The sequence below is a fragment of the Microcaecilia unicolor genome, chromosome 8, assembly GCF_901765095.1.
Source record: "Microcaecilia unicolor chromosome 8, aMicUni1.1, whole genome shotgun sequence".
Classification (NCBI taxonomy): Eukaryota; Metazoa; Chordata; class Amphibia; order Gymnophiona; family Siphonopidae; genus Microcaecilia; species Microcaecilia unicolor.
The window spans coordinates 15,824,552-15,842,035 of NC_044038.1; the positions used below are offsets into that span (position 1 = coordinate 15,824,552).

The window sequence follows — 17,484 nt, forward strand, 5'->3', positions numbered from 1 at the left end:
CAAAAACCGCACAAAGTCATTTGCATACCAATGACCTCATTAATAAACATTAATAATATTAATGAGGTCGTTTGCATACGCCGGGGCGGGCGGACGAGGACTGGGAGGGAGGAGACTTCCCAAGGAGGTCAGGTTAACCTCCTTGAGTCCGCCCTAGGTGCGAGACGGAACCTCCTCCGACGCAACTTCCTGTTTCCGGCCAGCATCCATAGTAACAGACAGTAACATTAATTGACGGCAGATAAAGATCTGTAAGGACCGTCCAGGTTGCCTATCCGGAAGAGAGAGTTTACATTCAGAGGGGACGGGTCACCGGAGAAGAAAAGCTGCGGGATCGGTGGTGCGACCTCAGGGATACATTTGATGGGGTGGGGGCTTGAGGGGAGAGGTGCTGGATCGCGGACAGGGAGAAGAGGGGCGGGGAGACATGTTGGACCATTGAGGGCGAAGGACAGAGGGGGAGATGGCAGACCACGAATGCGCGTGACTTGGAGGCTATTTTCAAAGCACTTAGCCTTCCAAAGTTCCATATGCTTTGAGAATATGCCTCTTGGTATTTCTGCGGGTTCCTCTGCCCCAGGGTCTGGTTGGCTCTCCCACGGGTTGAAATCAAAATACACTTCTTTTTCCTGGCTTCCAAAATATGTTCACCTTAGCTACAGTACAGTTTACAAAAAAAGATAGGGTCTTAAATGTTTGTACTGCCGCGGAATCTAATAACCAAATCGATACAAAAATATAGATGAGGGCTATGGTGGTAGATAAAGACCAAACTAGTGCTCCATCCAAGTCTGCACACTTAAGAATAGGGAAACACTGGAGACGTAGCCCAAAGGTTTTAGTAGAAAACAAGGGGTGAGACAAGGACATCTATATTGTTGTTTAGCCTATAATTGGGAGGGGGGGGGGGGGAGGAATTGGGAGGGCTGCATGATTATTACTTAAGATAGGCATTCAGTTTGAAGTGACATATATTTTTTTTTCTGCCAGAAACGACAGAGGGAAAACCTGAAAGTTTAGGTTTTGGTTTTGTTGTTAATAGTGCATTTTCCTCTGAAAAACAGAATATGCCCTTTTCACAAAGAGTGTGCCCACTTTCAGAAGATTAGGCGAACTCTTGCCAAAGAAGTTGCACTACCAACAACATTGCTTCCATAATGGAATGAAATTTCCTGGAAGTGACACATAGCAAGGACTTTTGGGCTGCATATCTGTAATGAGAAGATAAACATTCAATTCAGTTTGATTCAATCGCAGTTTTGGAACTGACTGCCAGACATTTACTGAAGACTTAAACTGATGGCACAAAAGATCACTAAGATGCTTTTGGTAGTGGGCACTGTCATAAGATTTTGCCTTTTGATTTCAGGTATCTGTAAGGGCAGGCAGTTATCTCACAACAATAGCAGCTGCTGCTCTATGTACTTAGGAATGATCTCGGACAATCCTCCTGGAGTGTAATCTAGAGTAGATGAAGAAGTGACATGACATAACTCAAATGGGGTTTGTTTGTTTTTTTACAGCTAGGCACTCTGATTCCAGCCCTCAATTTATCTGAGTAACATTGCTAAGGGATCTCTGTGTAAAAATGTCATGGGCAGCCAGTGAGAGTGGAACTGAAATTGAAGAGCTGGAGGAACTGGTAAGAAAGTGATATTCATATTTACTGTTTTTATACTTTTTATGATCTGTAGGAAAATGAATTGTATAATGAAACATTTAAAGGGGCATTTTCGATATGACGTCTAAATCCAATTTTGAACGTTTTGCTGAAAACGTCCAAAAATCAAGTGTCAAACGTGGCTGTTTTCAAACCTGAAAAATGTCTTTTTGTTTCAAAAATGGCAATTTCCTACACATTTTTAGACATTTTGTGCTCTGCATTTTTCTTTTGTGACCATTTTCGAAAAGAAAAAAAGTCCAAGGGCTAAACGCACAAAAACAAGCCATTGCGATGTATGGGGAACCAGCATTTTTAGTAGACTCACCACACAGACATTCCAGCAGAGCAGTGGGGTGCCCTTGAGGGCACTACAGTGGATTTGACATGAAAGGTCCAAGGTACACATCTCACCGTTACTCACTTATGTTGTATGGGGAGCCCTCTAAAATCCACCACAACGCTCTTCCTTGTGATTTGGACGCACTGTAGACGAACTGCTGAGAAAAACATCTTGGGTTTTGAAAATGGTGATTTGAGCATTTTGGCAAAAAAAAGAAGTCCGTGCTTATTTTTGGACATTTTTCTGTTTCAAAACTGAGCCCGTAATGTCACAGTTGGACAGTAGAATAATCGTGAGAGTTATTTCTATGTATGCTGAATTACTTTACAACCAGTAAAATATAAATACTTTCAGGAGAAGTTCTTAAGTTAACGGTAAGTTGGTTCTTTGCACCTCCACTTTATGGTTCTCTTGATGGAATTCATTTTCCATTATAGTCTTTTACCTATAGTTTACTTCATTTGGTCTCCAGCTTCTTTACTGTTCTGAAGAATGTAAGAACGTAACATTGTTTTGTGCACTGTACCATCTTGGATTTATGTGCTTTTGTATGTAATACATTTGATTTATTTAATATTCCTCCTGTCATAAATAACATTCAGATGGAGTAAACAGAATACAAATAATGCATATATATATATATATATATATATATATCAAACATATAAACGGCGAGTGACCGTACTCACTCGCAAATGCGCAGTAGAGTCTTCCCTCTCTGCCCCGCCCCCGCTTCAATACGTGATGATGGGGGCAGGACAGAGAGGGAAGTCTCTACTGGCATGCTGCAGATGTTGGAACCGCTCCCCCTCCCCCCTCTCCCAGAGTCGCCGCCGCCCCTCCATCTGGCCCGAGCACTGTGAACTTACATCAGCACGCAGCAGCAGGCACATCAGCAAAGCTGCCGTCGGCCTTCCTTCTCTGCCTTTGTCCCGCCCTCGCCGACGTTACGTCACACGAGGGCGGGACACAGGCAGAGAAGGAAGCCCGCCCCGACGGCAGCTTTGCTGATATGCCTGCTGCTGCGTGCTGATGTAAGTTTACAGTGCTGCTCGGGCCGTGTGGAGGGGCGGTGGCAACGACTCCGGGGGGGGGGGGGGGGGGCTCGGACCCCCCCCCCCATTCCAAAGGTAGCCTGTTTTCACGGGCTAGTATATATATATATAATGTAAATATTTTATGAATTCGTGATTGAGAACAGTTCCTCTCCACAAATCCACTGACAAAACTCATTTTAAATTCCTTTCCAAAGCACAAGTAATTCTCCTTCCCTTAGTCCTACTGGCAATTGATTCTAAAGTGCTGAACCCACATAACTAAAACACGTTGGCCCTTAGTCCTGGACCACTGTAACTTTCTGCACATCCTGTAACTAAGACCACTTCAATTGCCTTAATACAGGCAACCACAGTCTTCGAGGGCCACAACCCAGCAGTGGCGTTCCGACCCTAGCTGACACCCGGGGCGGATCGCCGATGCGCCCCCCCCTCCGGGTGCAGCACGACCCCCCCCCCCCCCCCGGCGAAATGACACCCCCCCCCGGGTGCATGCCGCTGGGGGGGGGGGGTGCCGCGGCGCGCACCTGTTGCCCTGTCTCCGAGAGAGTTCGCAATTTGCATGTGTTCACTGTTTCCTGTTCCGGGGCAGACTCAGAGGGAGCAGTGAACACATGCGAATTGCGAACTTTCTCGGACTGAGACAGGGCAACAGGTGCGCGCCGCGGCACCCCCCTAGCGGCGTGCACCCGGGGCGGACCGCCCCCACCCCCCCCCCCCTTGGTACGCCACTGCAACCCAGTCAGGTTTTCAAGATACTCCACAATGAATGTGCATGAGATCTGTTTGCATTCAATGAAGGCAGTACATGAATATGCATGAGATCTATTTATGCACGAGATTGATTTTGTATTGTGAAAATCATGAAAACCCGACTGGGTTGTGGTGGTCAAGGACCGTAGACACTCACCCCTGTTCTAATGCGTGCCTATGAAGTTGTTTAATTTGTATTGTGCCCATGTCGTGAGTATTATATCTGTTAGATGAATGTTCTTTCCATAGTGCCTCTTATGTGCTCTGCTGACGTTTATCATATTTCTGTTATATGGAAATATGTAGAGGCTGACTGAATTTCAGTTTCAGCTTTGGCACCAAAACTGGTCAGAAATTTGGATTTAACATTCTTTCCGGTCAGCAAAAATGTAAAAATATACTCCCTAGACCCTCCATCTTTCTTGCCAGTGGATTTTTTATAGCCCCACTCCTTAAAATAGACCCTCGATATACTATGCAAGTTACTTTAGAAACATACAAACAGCCACTTACAAGATGGAAACTGTCAGTTTTGGTTCTTGATCTGTAAGGAAGCTTCCAAAGTTTGCACATGGAGACAAGTGATTTGCTCAGACTCTGACACAAAGTTAGTGTCAACAGAGAATGCTGAATATCTCTTGATCCCCGACTTGGGATGTGACTTGGACTTCATCTTTGACCATAAGTTGTAAGTTTGTCTTCCAGTACTGATCTGTGGTTTATTTGGAATTTGTAGTGCACATAGATAGCTTAGTCACTAGAGCTTCCACTTGTAATTCAAGTTTAATTTATTCTTTGCTGGATAACAGGGACACTTTGGACTAGCAGAAGCAATGAGATTGTGAGAGCAGTGGAACTGCGAATCCATCCTATTTCATGTCATGACTCCTCATTATAGATTGTCACTATTGAAATGCATCAGGGAAATGACTGTCCATAGAAATATCCATAATTCTGGGGCCTTTGTAACAATATGGGGATAGTCTGAGCATAGTGAATAGTACGTATTATTTTACCTTAAGATTGTGAATTTTTGCAAATCACTTAAAATTCTTACAATGTGACTTTAAATTCTGTCTCCAGGGAGATGATACTCTTTCGGCAATTACATATGAATCTGACACAGACAAGGTACGTTTTGTTTTTGTTACCAGTCTCTCTGTAAAGAAATAATCTGGGTCTCTTAAAATCGATCAGAAATGCCCTGATGATATTACTACTACTACTACTTATCATTTCTAAAGCGCTACTAGACGTACGCAGCACTGTACACTTGAACAATATTATAGGACACTGATAAAGTCTGTAGAAGGTGGGTAGCATTTTGTGAAAGTCCAGAGAATCTTCTTGACAGTATTTGCTTCCATAGATGCTACCCAAAAGCCCGTAATGTTTGTGTTCATTTTCTTCTGCTGCTGTAAGTGCGTTCTATTCTTGCTTGGGTTGGGGAAGGGGGTACTGTCCCCTTACCTTTGCCCTTAGAGGGGAATGGATCTTTATGATAGATTACTACTACTACTACTTAACATTTCTAGAGCGCTACTAGGGTTACGTAGCGCTGTACAGTTTAACAAAGAAGGACAGTCTCTGCTCGAAGGAGCTTACAATCAAAAGGACGAAATGTCAAGTTGGGGCAGTCTAGATTTCCTGACTAGAGGTATAGTGGTTATGTGCCGAAGGCGACATTGAAGAGGTGGGCTTTGAGCAAGGATTTGAAGATGGGAAGAGAGGGGGCCTGGCGTATGGGCTCAGGGAGTTTGTTCCAGGCGTGGGATGAGGCGAGGCAGAAAGGCCGGAGCCTGGAGTTGGCGGTGGTGGAGAAGGCTGCTGATAAACTCACCACCTTCACAAGTTCTCTTCTCAGTAGAATTATTGCTGATTGTGTTCTCTTCAAATTTCATTTGTTTCGTTCTGGAAATGTCTTGTCATGCAACAGACTATCACAGCAGCACAAGGTCCATCTCATCAGCCTACTGAGATAATTCAGGTGTGGAAGAGGTTTGTTATTGATATTTCAGAAGAAAATGTAAAATCTCTCTCTTTTCCAGAAACAGAAGAAGAAAACTTCCCATAAACCACCTCGATCACCAAGTAAGTTTTATTAAAGGGGAGGTGTTAAACTGCAAATGTAAAGCTTTCCGTATGTTTTAGGTTTTTCAGGTCTATTTATTTTTTTTAATGCTTAGGTGTCTTCTTTATCAAAAATAGGACACTTTGAAGGGTTGTGAAAAAGGGATAGGAAGGTGGCCATTGTGTTTTCTGGGAACATTAGGGACTTCTTTTAAAAAGCCGTGCTAGTGATTGCCATGTGGCAAGTGAGAGGAAACCCATAGGAATTGAATGGGCTTCCTCTCATTTGTTGTGCAGGAATCGCTAGTGCGGCTTTGTAAAAGAGGCCCTAAATATATTTTTATTTCATTTTATTATGGTTTATATTCTGCTCTTACCCAAAGTGGAGCAAGAGGAGTAGCCTAGTGGTTAGTGCAGTGGACTTTGATCCTGGGGAACTGAGTTCGATTCCCACTGCAGCTCCTTGTGACTCTGGGCAAGTCACTTAATCCTCCATTGCTCCTGGTACAAAGTAAGTACCTGAATATGTGTAAACCGCTTTGAATGTAGTTGCAAAAACCTCAGAAAGGCAGTATATCAAGTCCCATTTCCCTTTTCCTATTTGAGATTCTACATGGAATGTTGCTACAATTTGAGATTCTAGATGGAATGTTGCTACTATTGGAGATTCTACATGGAATGTTGCTACAATTTGAGATTCTAGATGGAATGTTGCTACTATTGGAGATTCTACATGGAATGTTGCTACTATTGGAGATTCTACATGGAATGTTGCTACTATTTGAGATTCTACATGGAATGTTGCTACTATTGGAGATTCTACATGGAATGTTGCTACTATTTGAGATTCTAGATGGAATGTTGCTACTATTGGAGATTCTACATGGAATGTTGCGTCTATTGAGATTCTGTTGCTACTATTGGAGATTCTACATGGAATGTTGCTACTATGGGAGATTCTAGATGGAATGTTGCTAATATTGAGATTCTGTTGCTACTATTTGAGATTCTACATGGAATGTTGCTATTCCACTAGCAACATTCCATTTGGAAAGCCTGCCCTTGCAGATCAGCAACGCGGCCGCGCAGGCTTCTGTTTCACAGAAACAGAAGCCTGCGCGGCCGCGTTGCTGATCTTCAAGGGCAGGCTTCTACATGGAATGTTGCTAGTGGAGGAGTAGCCTAGTGGTTAGTGCAGTGGACTTTGATCCTGGGGAATTGGGTTTGATTCCCACTGGAGCTCCTTGTGACTCTGGGCAAGTTACTTAACCCTCCATTGCCCCTGATACAAAATAAGTACCTGAATATATATAAACCGCTTTGAATGTAGTTGCAAAAACCTCAGAAAGGCAGTATATCAAGTCCCATTTCCCTTTATAGAATAGCGCTCAACCCATCATTTTGTTTCATGACAGAATTTACTGAATCTTGGAGGCTGGGGAGGACCTGGAGGAACGGACACAGCGTTTGCCACATTGCCTTCCCCTGCGGCTGCTTTTCCCCTCAGGCTGCACATGCGTGACCTGAGAGAAAAAGCAGCTGCAGGGGAAGGCCATGCAGCAGAAGGAAGAAGAGCGGTACCCAGGGTGGGCGGCAGCAGCGATCAGGGAGGGTGGGGCGGCAGCTTCTGGGGGGGTGGGCGGCAGCAGTGACTACCCTGGGAGGGGGAATCCTGGCAGCAGCGACGATCCTGGGAGGGGGGACCCAGCGATGGCACCGATCCTGGGGGGGGGGCACAGAAGCATCCTTGCCCCGGGCCCAGCTCAGTTTCTCGGCGCCCCTGCTGCCTTCCAGAAAAGGTGATATAGTAAGTCTTGAAATAAACATAAGTATAGCTAAATCAAAAACTCAGACTGAAATGCTTTCACAGGTGTGTCCAGCAATGTATGCTATCAACATGGCAAAGAGCCTTAGAGCAAAGAAAAAGGAAGGTAAAAGATGTTCAGTAATTATACATGTCCTGTCTTTCTCTTAGAGTCTCCGTACCTCTCTAGCCCACGCCTACATCCTAAAAAGTCTGCAGTGTGGCGGTCCCTGAAAGGGACAGGTAACATGCACACCGAGAACCCAATGATCAAAGTGCCAAGACAGCTGTGGCTGGCATCTCTCAGACAAGGCATAGGTAATGTGGCTGGAGTCTGATCTTTGAATTCCATTCTCAGCAATGTATAAGCTCAATTACACTATGTAGGTTCTTTTGTTTGGAAATTTCCCAAATCAAGCATTAGAGCTATATGGTTGAATCGTTTAAGCCATAATATACTTTTGGAGTTCCTGCCTGCATAGATAGACTCAGGCACTCATGCACTTTAAATAAATTGCTTGTATTGTATTCTGAATGAAAGGCTGTGCCATGCTTTTAGATATCAAAATGACTCATAATACTGCAGGAGTCTTGAGCTTGGATTGAGTTCATTGTGATCTTTGTTTTTATAATGGATTTACGCAACAATCGTCCTCTAGTTTCCTGAAGTAAATTTTCAAGATTCTGTGTTAATTGTATGTCAGATTTTTATAAATGTGCATTTATTGAATTAGTTTTATTTTAAAATGTTGTAAAAGTCACTTTCTGACATTTTTGGTATGCCCAGTTATTTCATTTGACCCCCTTTTTTGGGGGGGAAGGGATCTTAGGGATCCTTTTACTAAGGTGTGCTGAAAAATGGCCGGCGATAGTGTAGACACGTGTTTTGGGCGTGCACAGAATTATTTTTTAGCGCACCTACAAAAAATGCCTTTTAAAAATTTTTGTGGAAAATGGACGTGCGGCAAAATGAAATTTGCCGCGCGTCCATTTTGGGTCTGAGACTTTACCGCAAGCCGTTGACTTAGCAGTAAGGTCTCACGCGGTAACCGGGCAGTAATGGTGTACGCGCGTAGCTGCCGTGTGTCAGAAAATAAAAAAATATTTTTCAGACGCGCGCCAAAATTGAAATTACCACAAGGGCCACGTGGTAATCGGGTGATAACTCCAATTTGGCACATGTTAGGTGCGCATAGGCGACTACACGGCTTAGTAAATGGGTCTCTTAGTGATCTGTGCTGGGAAAGCAGAAGGAGGCTAGAGAATATGGAAAGAAAAAGGTAGCTATGGGGGGCCACAGGGGCCTGGGCCCCCGCAAATTTCATCCGGGCCCCTGGTTTGGCTGGCGGGGGTCCCCAAACCCGCCAGCTGAAAGCCTTCTTCAGCGCCGGTCTCTGGTACAGCTGCGTTCACAGCCCTACTCATCTTTCTTCTTGCTCCTCCTATGCACGCTGACGCTCCTTTACGTGCAAAGGAGGAGCAAGAAGAAAAAAGCGCGGCTGCGCCGGAGACCGGCGCTGAAGAAGGCTTTGGCTTTCAGGGGTTGAGGACCCTCGCCCGCAAAGGTATTTGTTTTTGCAGGGGGAGCGACGAGGGGGCGAGATGGTGGGGGGGGGGGAAACAAGGAGGCGAGGCGTGGTGGTGGGGGCACTCAAAATGTGCCCCAACCTCGGGCTCTGGCCCCCTCCCACCGTGAGGTCTGGCTATGCCCGTGATCTAGGGATGGAGAGAAATCTTAAGAGGAGGGAAATAGGGAAGGGACTGATGGATTTAAGGGGGAGGGGGATGGAGGATAGAGAAAACCTGGGAGTAGAGAACAGGGAAGAGGAATTTTGGGGAGGAGGAGAAAGAGAGGATTCAGTATCAGGATAGGGAGGGATGCTCACTCAAACTACAAACCCTTTCAGTTCCCTTGCTTCTGATTTGCTCAGTCTCTCCACAGCAAATCATCATTCTCTTCCGCTCACTCATTCTCCCTGTCTTCATCCTTTTACTCTGTTGCTCTCTTTGCTTCCCATTTACTCGCTCGTGCACACTACCTTTCACTCACTCCCTTGCCTCCCCATCTATCCTCTGACTCATCCTCCCTTGTCACGTGACTCCTCCATCCCTTTACCTTCCCGTGCTTGAAATCCCGGTGACACTTTGCCTCGGGCAGCTTCCTCGCTCTTCTGCTTTCAGTCCTGAGCCGTCTCGCTTTTCATTGCACGGTTTAAAGCGCAGTAGTTCAGACCCAGGAGCAGACGAGGAAGGACGCAATTGAAAGTAAAAGACTGCTAGAACAGCTGGCACCATCGGTGCAAGTATTCCAGCCTTCTGTCTCCCACAGTTCTTTTATGAGAATTGGGAAGTTTTCAGAAATTGTCTGGTTTTGCATCCTTTTCCGTGGTCACGTAATAATGGAAGGCTAGGGATGCTGGCTATAATAAATACATTTTTTTTTTAATGAGATTGAGTTTGGGAGCTTCAGTACAGATTTGCACTTCGCCTGTACATTTCCCCTTTTCGGGCGTATCGAGCAACGTTTAGCTCTTCTGGGAGATGCCCAAAATGCGCTCAGGAACCTGTCACGCTGAGTCATATGCTTTGGTCATGTCCCAGGGTTCTTCGATTTTGGACACAAATATTAAAGGAAGTGCATGCCTTTGCATCTGTTATTGCTGTTTGATGTATTTCGTTATTCTAAACCTGCCCCTCCCCCTCGGGATTCAGACAGTTTATGCAGCGAGCTATCTGGATAGGGAAGAAAACTATTTTGGTGTGCTGGCAGGAGCCCCTAGCCCCCACAGTTGGGATGTGGCGTATCCACATGATAGGATTGTTACAAATAGAAAGATGTGGAGTTGGCAGCGTCTCCCTTTTTTCAAAGAAGGGTAGACGTTTTCAACAGATATGTTGAATGTTTTTGGAATACCCTTTGCAGCCTCAGGCACGAAGCAGAATTTTAAACCAGCCCTTATGGCGTTGCACTGACCGCTTCCTAATACAAGGCGAGGGATCTGGATTGTTGGGGGAGGGGTGGACGAAGGTGAGTGGGGGAGGGGAAGATTGGTTGATGTTAATGTCGATGAGCTGTTTTACATTTATGGCCTTTGCAAAGCAGGTTGTATCTGTGACGTTTCATTTGTTGTATGGCTTAATAAAGATGATTTAAACATAAAATGAGATTGAGTGTGTCTGGCTTTCTTTCTCTTTTATTTCCTTGCTTAACATTGTTTTTTGCTAGTAGCATTTGCCTTCTGTTGTCCTTTGTCTGTCGTCATTCTTTTTCTGCTGTGTGCCTGGGTACGTAGGGCTTAGCTCAGTTACTGCTCTTGCTACTGCGAGTCTATTTTCCCGAGACTGATTGTTGCTTTCTCATTCCCGTTTTGAGTAGGTCTGACTCAGCCTTTGAAATCGGACATGGACGTAGGGCATGCCTGGATGAACTCCTCTAGTAACACTCCAGAGTACCTCAAGGAAGCTCTTGGGATGAAGAAGCCGAAATACTCCCGCTCTTCCAGCAACGGTGAGAAGCAAGATTGGAGGCCATGTAGTCTTCCCTACCTACCACCTATAAGTATGGATTACAGGAGCATTTAGAGTAACGTTCACAGAGCCTGTTAGCAGCAGTCCCCAGCTGAGAGGATGCGCAATTCATACTTTGGGATGAGGTGCTGTATGCTGAGAAATGAAAAATTAAACAAATGTCTGTCGTTCTGTTTATTTTGCACTGGGCTTGATGCTGTTTCCATCTTCACTAGGTTATATTCCTGGAACACCAGACTATAAAGAGAAGGAAGATATGTATGATGAAATCATTGATCTGAAAAAGGTAGTATTATTGAGGAGTTTCCAAACCGTCAGAAATACCTTTTCAGTAAAGAACTTAGGGCAAGATGCACTAAAGACTCGTTAAAGCCCTTTCCTTACCGATTCCCTTAGCGAATCGGTAAGAAACGGCATGCATCGAGGAATAGGAATGCAAATGAGCTGCTCGTTGTAGCTCACTTGCATTCTCTATTCCGTCGTTAAACGGCCGGTTGAGCATGCGCAGAGCAGCCAAGCATTACGCTGGCTGCTCTGTGCATGCCAAATACGCCTCCCTGTGCCGCCTGAAGACGCCACGCTGCTCACCCCCTCCGATGTGGCTCGACAGCGGACAGTGCAGTTGAGGACGCCCATCCAAAAAAAACATTCATTTTGGACGTCATTCTCCCCCGCAATAATAAAAACGTCTTTTTTGGTAGTGCTTCACTCAGCTGAAAGACCTGAAAGTCTCTGAGCCAATCACAGCGTGTTTAGCTCTGCTAAACGCATTGTGATTGGCTCAGGGACTTCCAGGTCTCTCGGCTGAATGAAGCACTGCCAAAAATGACGTTTTTATTATTGCGGGGGAGAATGATGGCCAGAATGGACTTTTTTTTTTTTTTTAATGGGCGTCCTCACTGCACTGTCGAGCCACATCAGAGGGGGTGAGCGGCACGGCGTCTTGGGGGGATGACGGCCAAAATACACGTTTTTTTTTAAAGCGGCGCGCTATTTGTTTTTGGTTACTTTTCTAGCAGTTTTTCTATCTCGCACTGCCCCAACGAGAGGTACAGACCTCTCGTTACATTTTCCAGGGTTAAGGCAATCAGAAAAGGTTAGTGCATCTCATTACAATAGGGTTTCTACACAATTTGCTCATCTGCATTCCGTTTTCAATAGCTGCTACCGTCGTCGGAAAAGTCTTTAGTGCATGCCAGAGTTTACTACTTGCTCGTTAATGTCTCGTTAAGTTTAGTGCATCTGGCCCTTAGTATTTATTTGGTGGCTGGTGGCTTTGACCAGCCCTTGGAAAGAATTGAAGTACATGTTATGTGCTTTTCATATTTACCTGTGTAAGCAAGCTAATCTGTGAGTGTGTTCATTTACAGACGTTACAAGCTCAGAAGTCTGAGACGGATGTGATGAAAACAAAACTTCGACGACTGGAGGAGGAGAACAACCGAAAAGATCGGCAGATAGAGCAGCTGTTAGATCCTTCCAGGGTGAGTTGTTTGATCCCTGCTAAATTAAGGGGTCCTTTTACTAAGGTGCGCTGAAAAATGGTCTGCGGTAGCGTAGACGCGTGTTTTGGGCATGAGCACAGAATTATTTTTTAGCGCACCTACAAAAAATGCCTTTTTAAAATTTTTGACGAAAATGGACGTGCGGCAAAATGAAAATTGCCGTGCGTCCATTTTGGGTCTGAGACCTTACCGCAAGCCATTGACCAAGTGGTAAGGTCTCACGCAGTAACCGGGCGGTAATAGTCTATGCATGTCAAATTCTATTTGACGCACGTAGCTACCACGTGTCCAAAAATAAAAAATATTTTTCAGGCACGCGTAGTGGACACGCGCCAAAATTGAAATGATCACAAGGGCCACACGGTAAGTGGGTGGTAACGCTAATTTGGCGCACATAGGCGCCTACGTGGCTTAGTAAAAGGGCCCCTTATAGCCAGAAGGTCCAGTAGATAAAGCTTATTTGTGTTTCCAGCTTATACTGGAGATCTGCTTTTAGCAGTACACTGAGTGGAGCTGGAATCAAAGGGACTTAATAGTGGGAACAAGCGTAAACCAGAAGTGGCTCCAGAGATCATGGACTTTTTGCTTTTGACTTTTTGTAGAGTTTGGACTTTACCAGAAGTCTGGCAGATAGAAAGAGTGACACCAGTTTGGTAAGTAAGTGAATTACTAAGTAGAGCATCTTTCTACTGCTTCTCGTTTTCTTGTGCTTTTTAATCATATCTTTTATTTTTTTTTCTTTCCTTTTCTAGGCTATGAATGTTCTGAAACAGAAAATTCTCAAGTTGGAACAGCAGTGTAAAGAAAAGGATAGTGCTCTTAGGTACAGCGCCTGTGGAAGCATGTGCTCTGTAGGGCAGGAATTACAATGTGCAGTGAAGAGAGATAGTTGGATTTAAATTACTGGTAACTAGAATATTTGCGGGGTAAGAAAAAATGTTTTCGGGAAGTGATGTACTATGCCGGGCACTTGGCTTATCTTGAAAAGAGAAACGTCTAGAGATTATAGGGATGATTGCCTTCTGGTGAGAGCCAGATTGGAGGGTATAAACAGATTGGCGTTAAAAAGAAAGAAAGACAGACAGAGAAAAATAACAAGGAGACGGACGCTCGCTTAAACGTGCCAGGTGGGAGTTTGGGGAATGTGGAGGAGTGGTCTAGTGGTTAGGGTGGTGGACTTTGGTCCTGGGGAACTGAGGAACTGAGTTCGATTCCCACTTCAGGCACAGGCAGCTCCTTGTGACTCTGGGCAAGTCACTTAACCCTCCGTTGCCCCATGTAAGCCACATTGAGCCTGCCATGAGTGGGAAAGCACAGGGTACAAATGTAACAAAAATAAAATAGATACTATTGGAGATTCTACATGGAATGTTGCTACTATTGGAGATTCTACATTGAATGTTACTACTATTGGAGGTTCTACATGGAATGTTGCTACTATTGGAGATTCTACATGGAATGTTATTACTATTGGAGATTCTACATGGAATGTTGCTATTCCACTAGCAACATTCCACGTAGAAGGCTGCGCAGGCTTCTGTTTCTGTGAGTCTGTGCAGGACGTCAGACTCACAGAAGCAGAAGCCTGCGCGGCCACATTGGTGATCTGCAAGGGCCGACTTCTACATGGAATGTTGCTATTGGAATAGCAACATTCCATGTAGAATCTCCAAATAGTAGCAACAGTGGAGGAGTGGCGCCTAGTGGTTAGGGTGGTGGACTTTGGCCCTGGGGAACTGAGGAACTGAGTTTGATTCCCGGCACAGGCAGCTCCTTGTGACTCTGGGCAAGTCACTTAACCCTCCATTGCCTGCCGCATTGAGCCTGCCATGGGTGGGAAAGTGCAGGGTACAAATGTAACAAAAATAAAATAGATACTATTGGAGATTCTACATGGAATGTTGCTACTATTGGAGATTCTACATGGAATGTTGCTATTCCACTAGCAACATTCCATGTAGAAGGCTGCGCAGGCTTCTGTTTCTGTGAGTCTGACGTCCTGCACGTATGTGCAGGACGTCAGACTCACAGAAGCAGAAGCCTGCGTGGCCACATTGGTGATCTGCAAGGGCCGACTTCTACATGGAATGTTGCTAGTGGAATAGCAACATTCCATGTAGAATCTCCAAATAGTAGCAACAGTGGAGGAGTGGCCTGGTGGTTAGGGTGGTGGACTTTGGTCCTGGGGAACTGAGGAACTGAGTTCGATTCCCGGCACAGGCAGCTCCTTGTGACTCTGGGCAAGTCACTTAACCCTCCATTGCCCGCCGCATTGAGCCTGCCATGAGTGGGAAAGCGCGGGGTACAAATGTAACAAAAAAAAAAAAAAAAACTTGAGGTACAATTTTTCTCTCCTCACCAAAAATTCCTTTCTTTGCTTAAAAGGTTAAATAAGTGTTTTACGTCCCACTTACCTTTCTCCTGTTGCCACTGAAACATTTCCTTGTCATTGTTAAGAAGCGTTGAACTGATTCCCAAGTTGATCACTCAGGAAATAAATTATTATCATGTTCCAGCAAGCTGCAGACAGATTTGCGAACTACCAGTGTGGAAGAGATGAAGATAGCTATGGAAACCTACTACGAAGAGGTACTTCTGAATTTAACCTGCAGAGACCAAGAGGAAGTAAAAGGTTTGCTTTCTGAACAGGTTGATCGGGACCCCCTGCTTGGTTTGCTGGATCTGTTCTCGGTTCTTCTCTGTAAATAATCTTCAAGTAAACCAACAAACGGAGCAGGACAATTATGCCAGGTACCTGTTTTACAGGTGGTATATCCTGAGAGCAGATGGGGAGACCTTCAACAAGGTTTGGTTACCCGCTGAAATGGGATCCGGAAATGAATGAGTTTTAACTTGCGGATCTCGGTTTCCTTTAAACCAGCCATATAGCCCCAATCTATTGTACACAAGTGAAAAATCCTTAAGAGCAAAGTGTATTGTTTAGTGACAGGGAGGTCTAACGTCAATTTTCTGGCTTCAGTGACATTTTTATTGCAGTGACTGCTGGGACCCAATGAGAGATCCCTTTCACGTCTGCAGCAGTGGGGACTCTGTTGAATACGTGATATTTTTGAACTAATGCAATGGGTGGGATAAGGGAGATTAAGAACGAGAGGGCATGAAATGAGATTGAAGGGGGGGGCAGACTCAAGAAGAATGTCAGGAAGTATTTTTTCACGGAGAGGGTGGTGGATGCTTGGAATGCCCTCCCGCGGGAGGTGGTGGAGATGAAAACGGTAACGGAATTCAAACATGCGTGGGATAAACATAAAGGAATCCTGTGCGGAAGGAAGGGATCCTCAGGAGCTTAGCCTAGAATGGGTGGCAGAGCTGGTGATTGGGAGGCGGGGCTAGTGCTGGGCAGACTTATACGGTCTGTGCCGGGGCTGGTGGTTGGGCGGCGGGGATAGTGCTGGGCAGACTTATACGGTCTGTGCCAGAGCCGGTGGTGGGAGGCAGGGATAGTGCTGGGCAGACTTATACAGTCTGTGCCAGAGCTGGTGGTGGGAGGCGGGACTGGTAGTTGGGAGGCGAGGATAGTGCTGGGCAGACTTATACAGTCTGTGCCAGAGCTGGTGGAGGGAGGGATAGGGCTTGCCAGACTTATACGGTCTGTGCTCTGAAGAGGACAGTACAAATAAAAAAGTAGCATATATGAATTTATCTTCTTGGGCAGACTGGATGGACCGTGCAGGTCTTTTTCTGCCGTCATCTACTATGTTACTATCCAGCTTATTTTCGAAAGTGATAGCCAGCCATCTTCTGACACAAATCGGGAGATGGCCGGCCATCTCCTAAAACCGGCCAAATCAGTATAATCGAAAGCCGATTTTTGGACACACTCGCCGGCATTCCGTCGCGGAGGCGGCTAAACTTCAAGGGGGTGTGTCGGCAGGGTAGTGAAGGCGGGATGTGGGCGTGCTTACGAGATGGCTGGCTTCAGCTGATAATGGAAAAAAGAAAACCAGCGATGAGCATTTGGCCGGTTTTACTTGGTCTATTTATTTTCACGACCAAGTCTCAAAAAGATGCCCAAACTGACCAGATGACCACCGGAAGGAATCGGTGATGACCTCCCCATACTCCTCCAATGGTCACCAACCCCCTCCCACCCAAAAAAAAAACTTTAAAACATTTCCTTCCTAGGAGGGGAAGCCAGTTGGCCAGCTCGTAAAAAAAAATAAAAGGATCTTGCTGATCAGTTATGTTATGACTTATTTCTGGAGTGCTGTATTTTGTGATACTGTTTTGAGAAATGTTCAAGAAAGACTTCATACAAATTAAAAAAGTCCCTGACGTGCACTTCCCTTAATAGCCGTCTTTCTCTCCGAAAGTGCACTTCTCTTAATGGCCGGCTTTCTCCCCAAACAGGGAAATCAAAACAGTTTTTGCTCACAGTTTTTTTTAGTAGTAACAGTGGGATTTGAACCAGCCACCTCTGCATTACAAGAGCCATGATGCAACCACTTGGCCACAGCTCCACTTACTTGGCTGTCCCTCCCTTTTGATTATACCCCTTCAGGTCTCTCTCAGCCAATCACAGTGTGTTAAGCTGTCTGTGAGTGGCTGAGAGAGACCTGGAGGGGTATAATCAAAAGGGAGGGACAGCCAAGTAAGTGGAGCTGTGGCCAAGTGGTTACATCACTGGTCTTGTAATGCAGAGGTGGCTGGTTCAAATCCCACTGTTACTACTAAAAAAAGCAGTGTGCAAAAACTTTTGATTTCCCTGTTTGGGGAGAAAGCCGGCCATTAAGAGAAGTGCACTT

The 17,484-nt window shown here is 45.3% G+C and overlaps 1 protein-coding gene across 2 annotated transcripts in view; it reads left to right on the forward strand.

Annotated features, from left to right (window-relative positions):
• Positions 1 to 215: 215 nt before the first annotated feature.
• The window catches only part of IQCE (IQ motif containing E), a 65,750-nt gene continuing 48,481 nt past the window's right edge, over positions 216 to 17,484 (forward strand). The window contains exons 1-11 of one of the 2 annotated variants that reach the window (XM_030211298.1): positions 216 to 368; positions 1,524 to 1,642; positions 4,895 to 4,942; positions 5,860 to 5,902; positions 7,857 to 8,003; positions 11,062 to 11,193; positions 11,429 to 11,499; positions 12,584 to 12,697; positions 13,321 to 13,371; positions 13,471 to 13,541; positions 15,235 to 15,307. In XM_030211298.1, the coding sequence (XP_030067158.1) occupies positions 1,589 to 1,642; positions 4,895 to 4,942; positions 5,860 to 5,902; positions 7,857 to 8,003; positions 11,062 to 11,193; positions 11,429 to 11,499; positions 12,584 to 12,697; positions 13,321 to 13,371; positions 13,471 to 13,541; positions 15,235 to 15,307 (804 nt within the window). In that variant the 5' untranslated portion in view covers positions 216 to 368; positions 1,524 to 1,588. Of the gene's footprint in view, positions 369 to 1,523; positions 1,643 to 4,894; positions 4,943 to 5,859; positions 5,903 to 7,856; positions 8,004 to 11,058; positions 11,194 to 11,428; positions 11,500 to 12,583; positions 12,698 to 13,320; positions 13,372 to 13,470; positions 13,542 to 15,234; positions 15,308 to 17,484 lie in introns of both variants that reach the window. The other variant, XM_030211297.1, reaches the window with a different exon arrangement.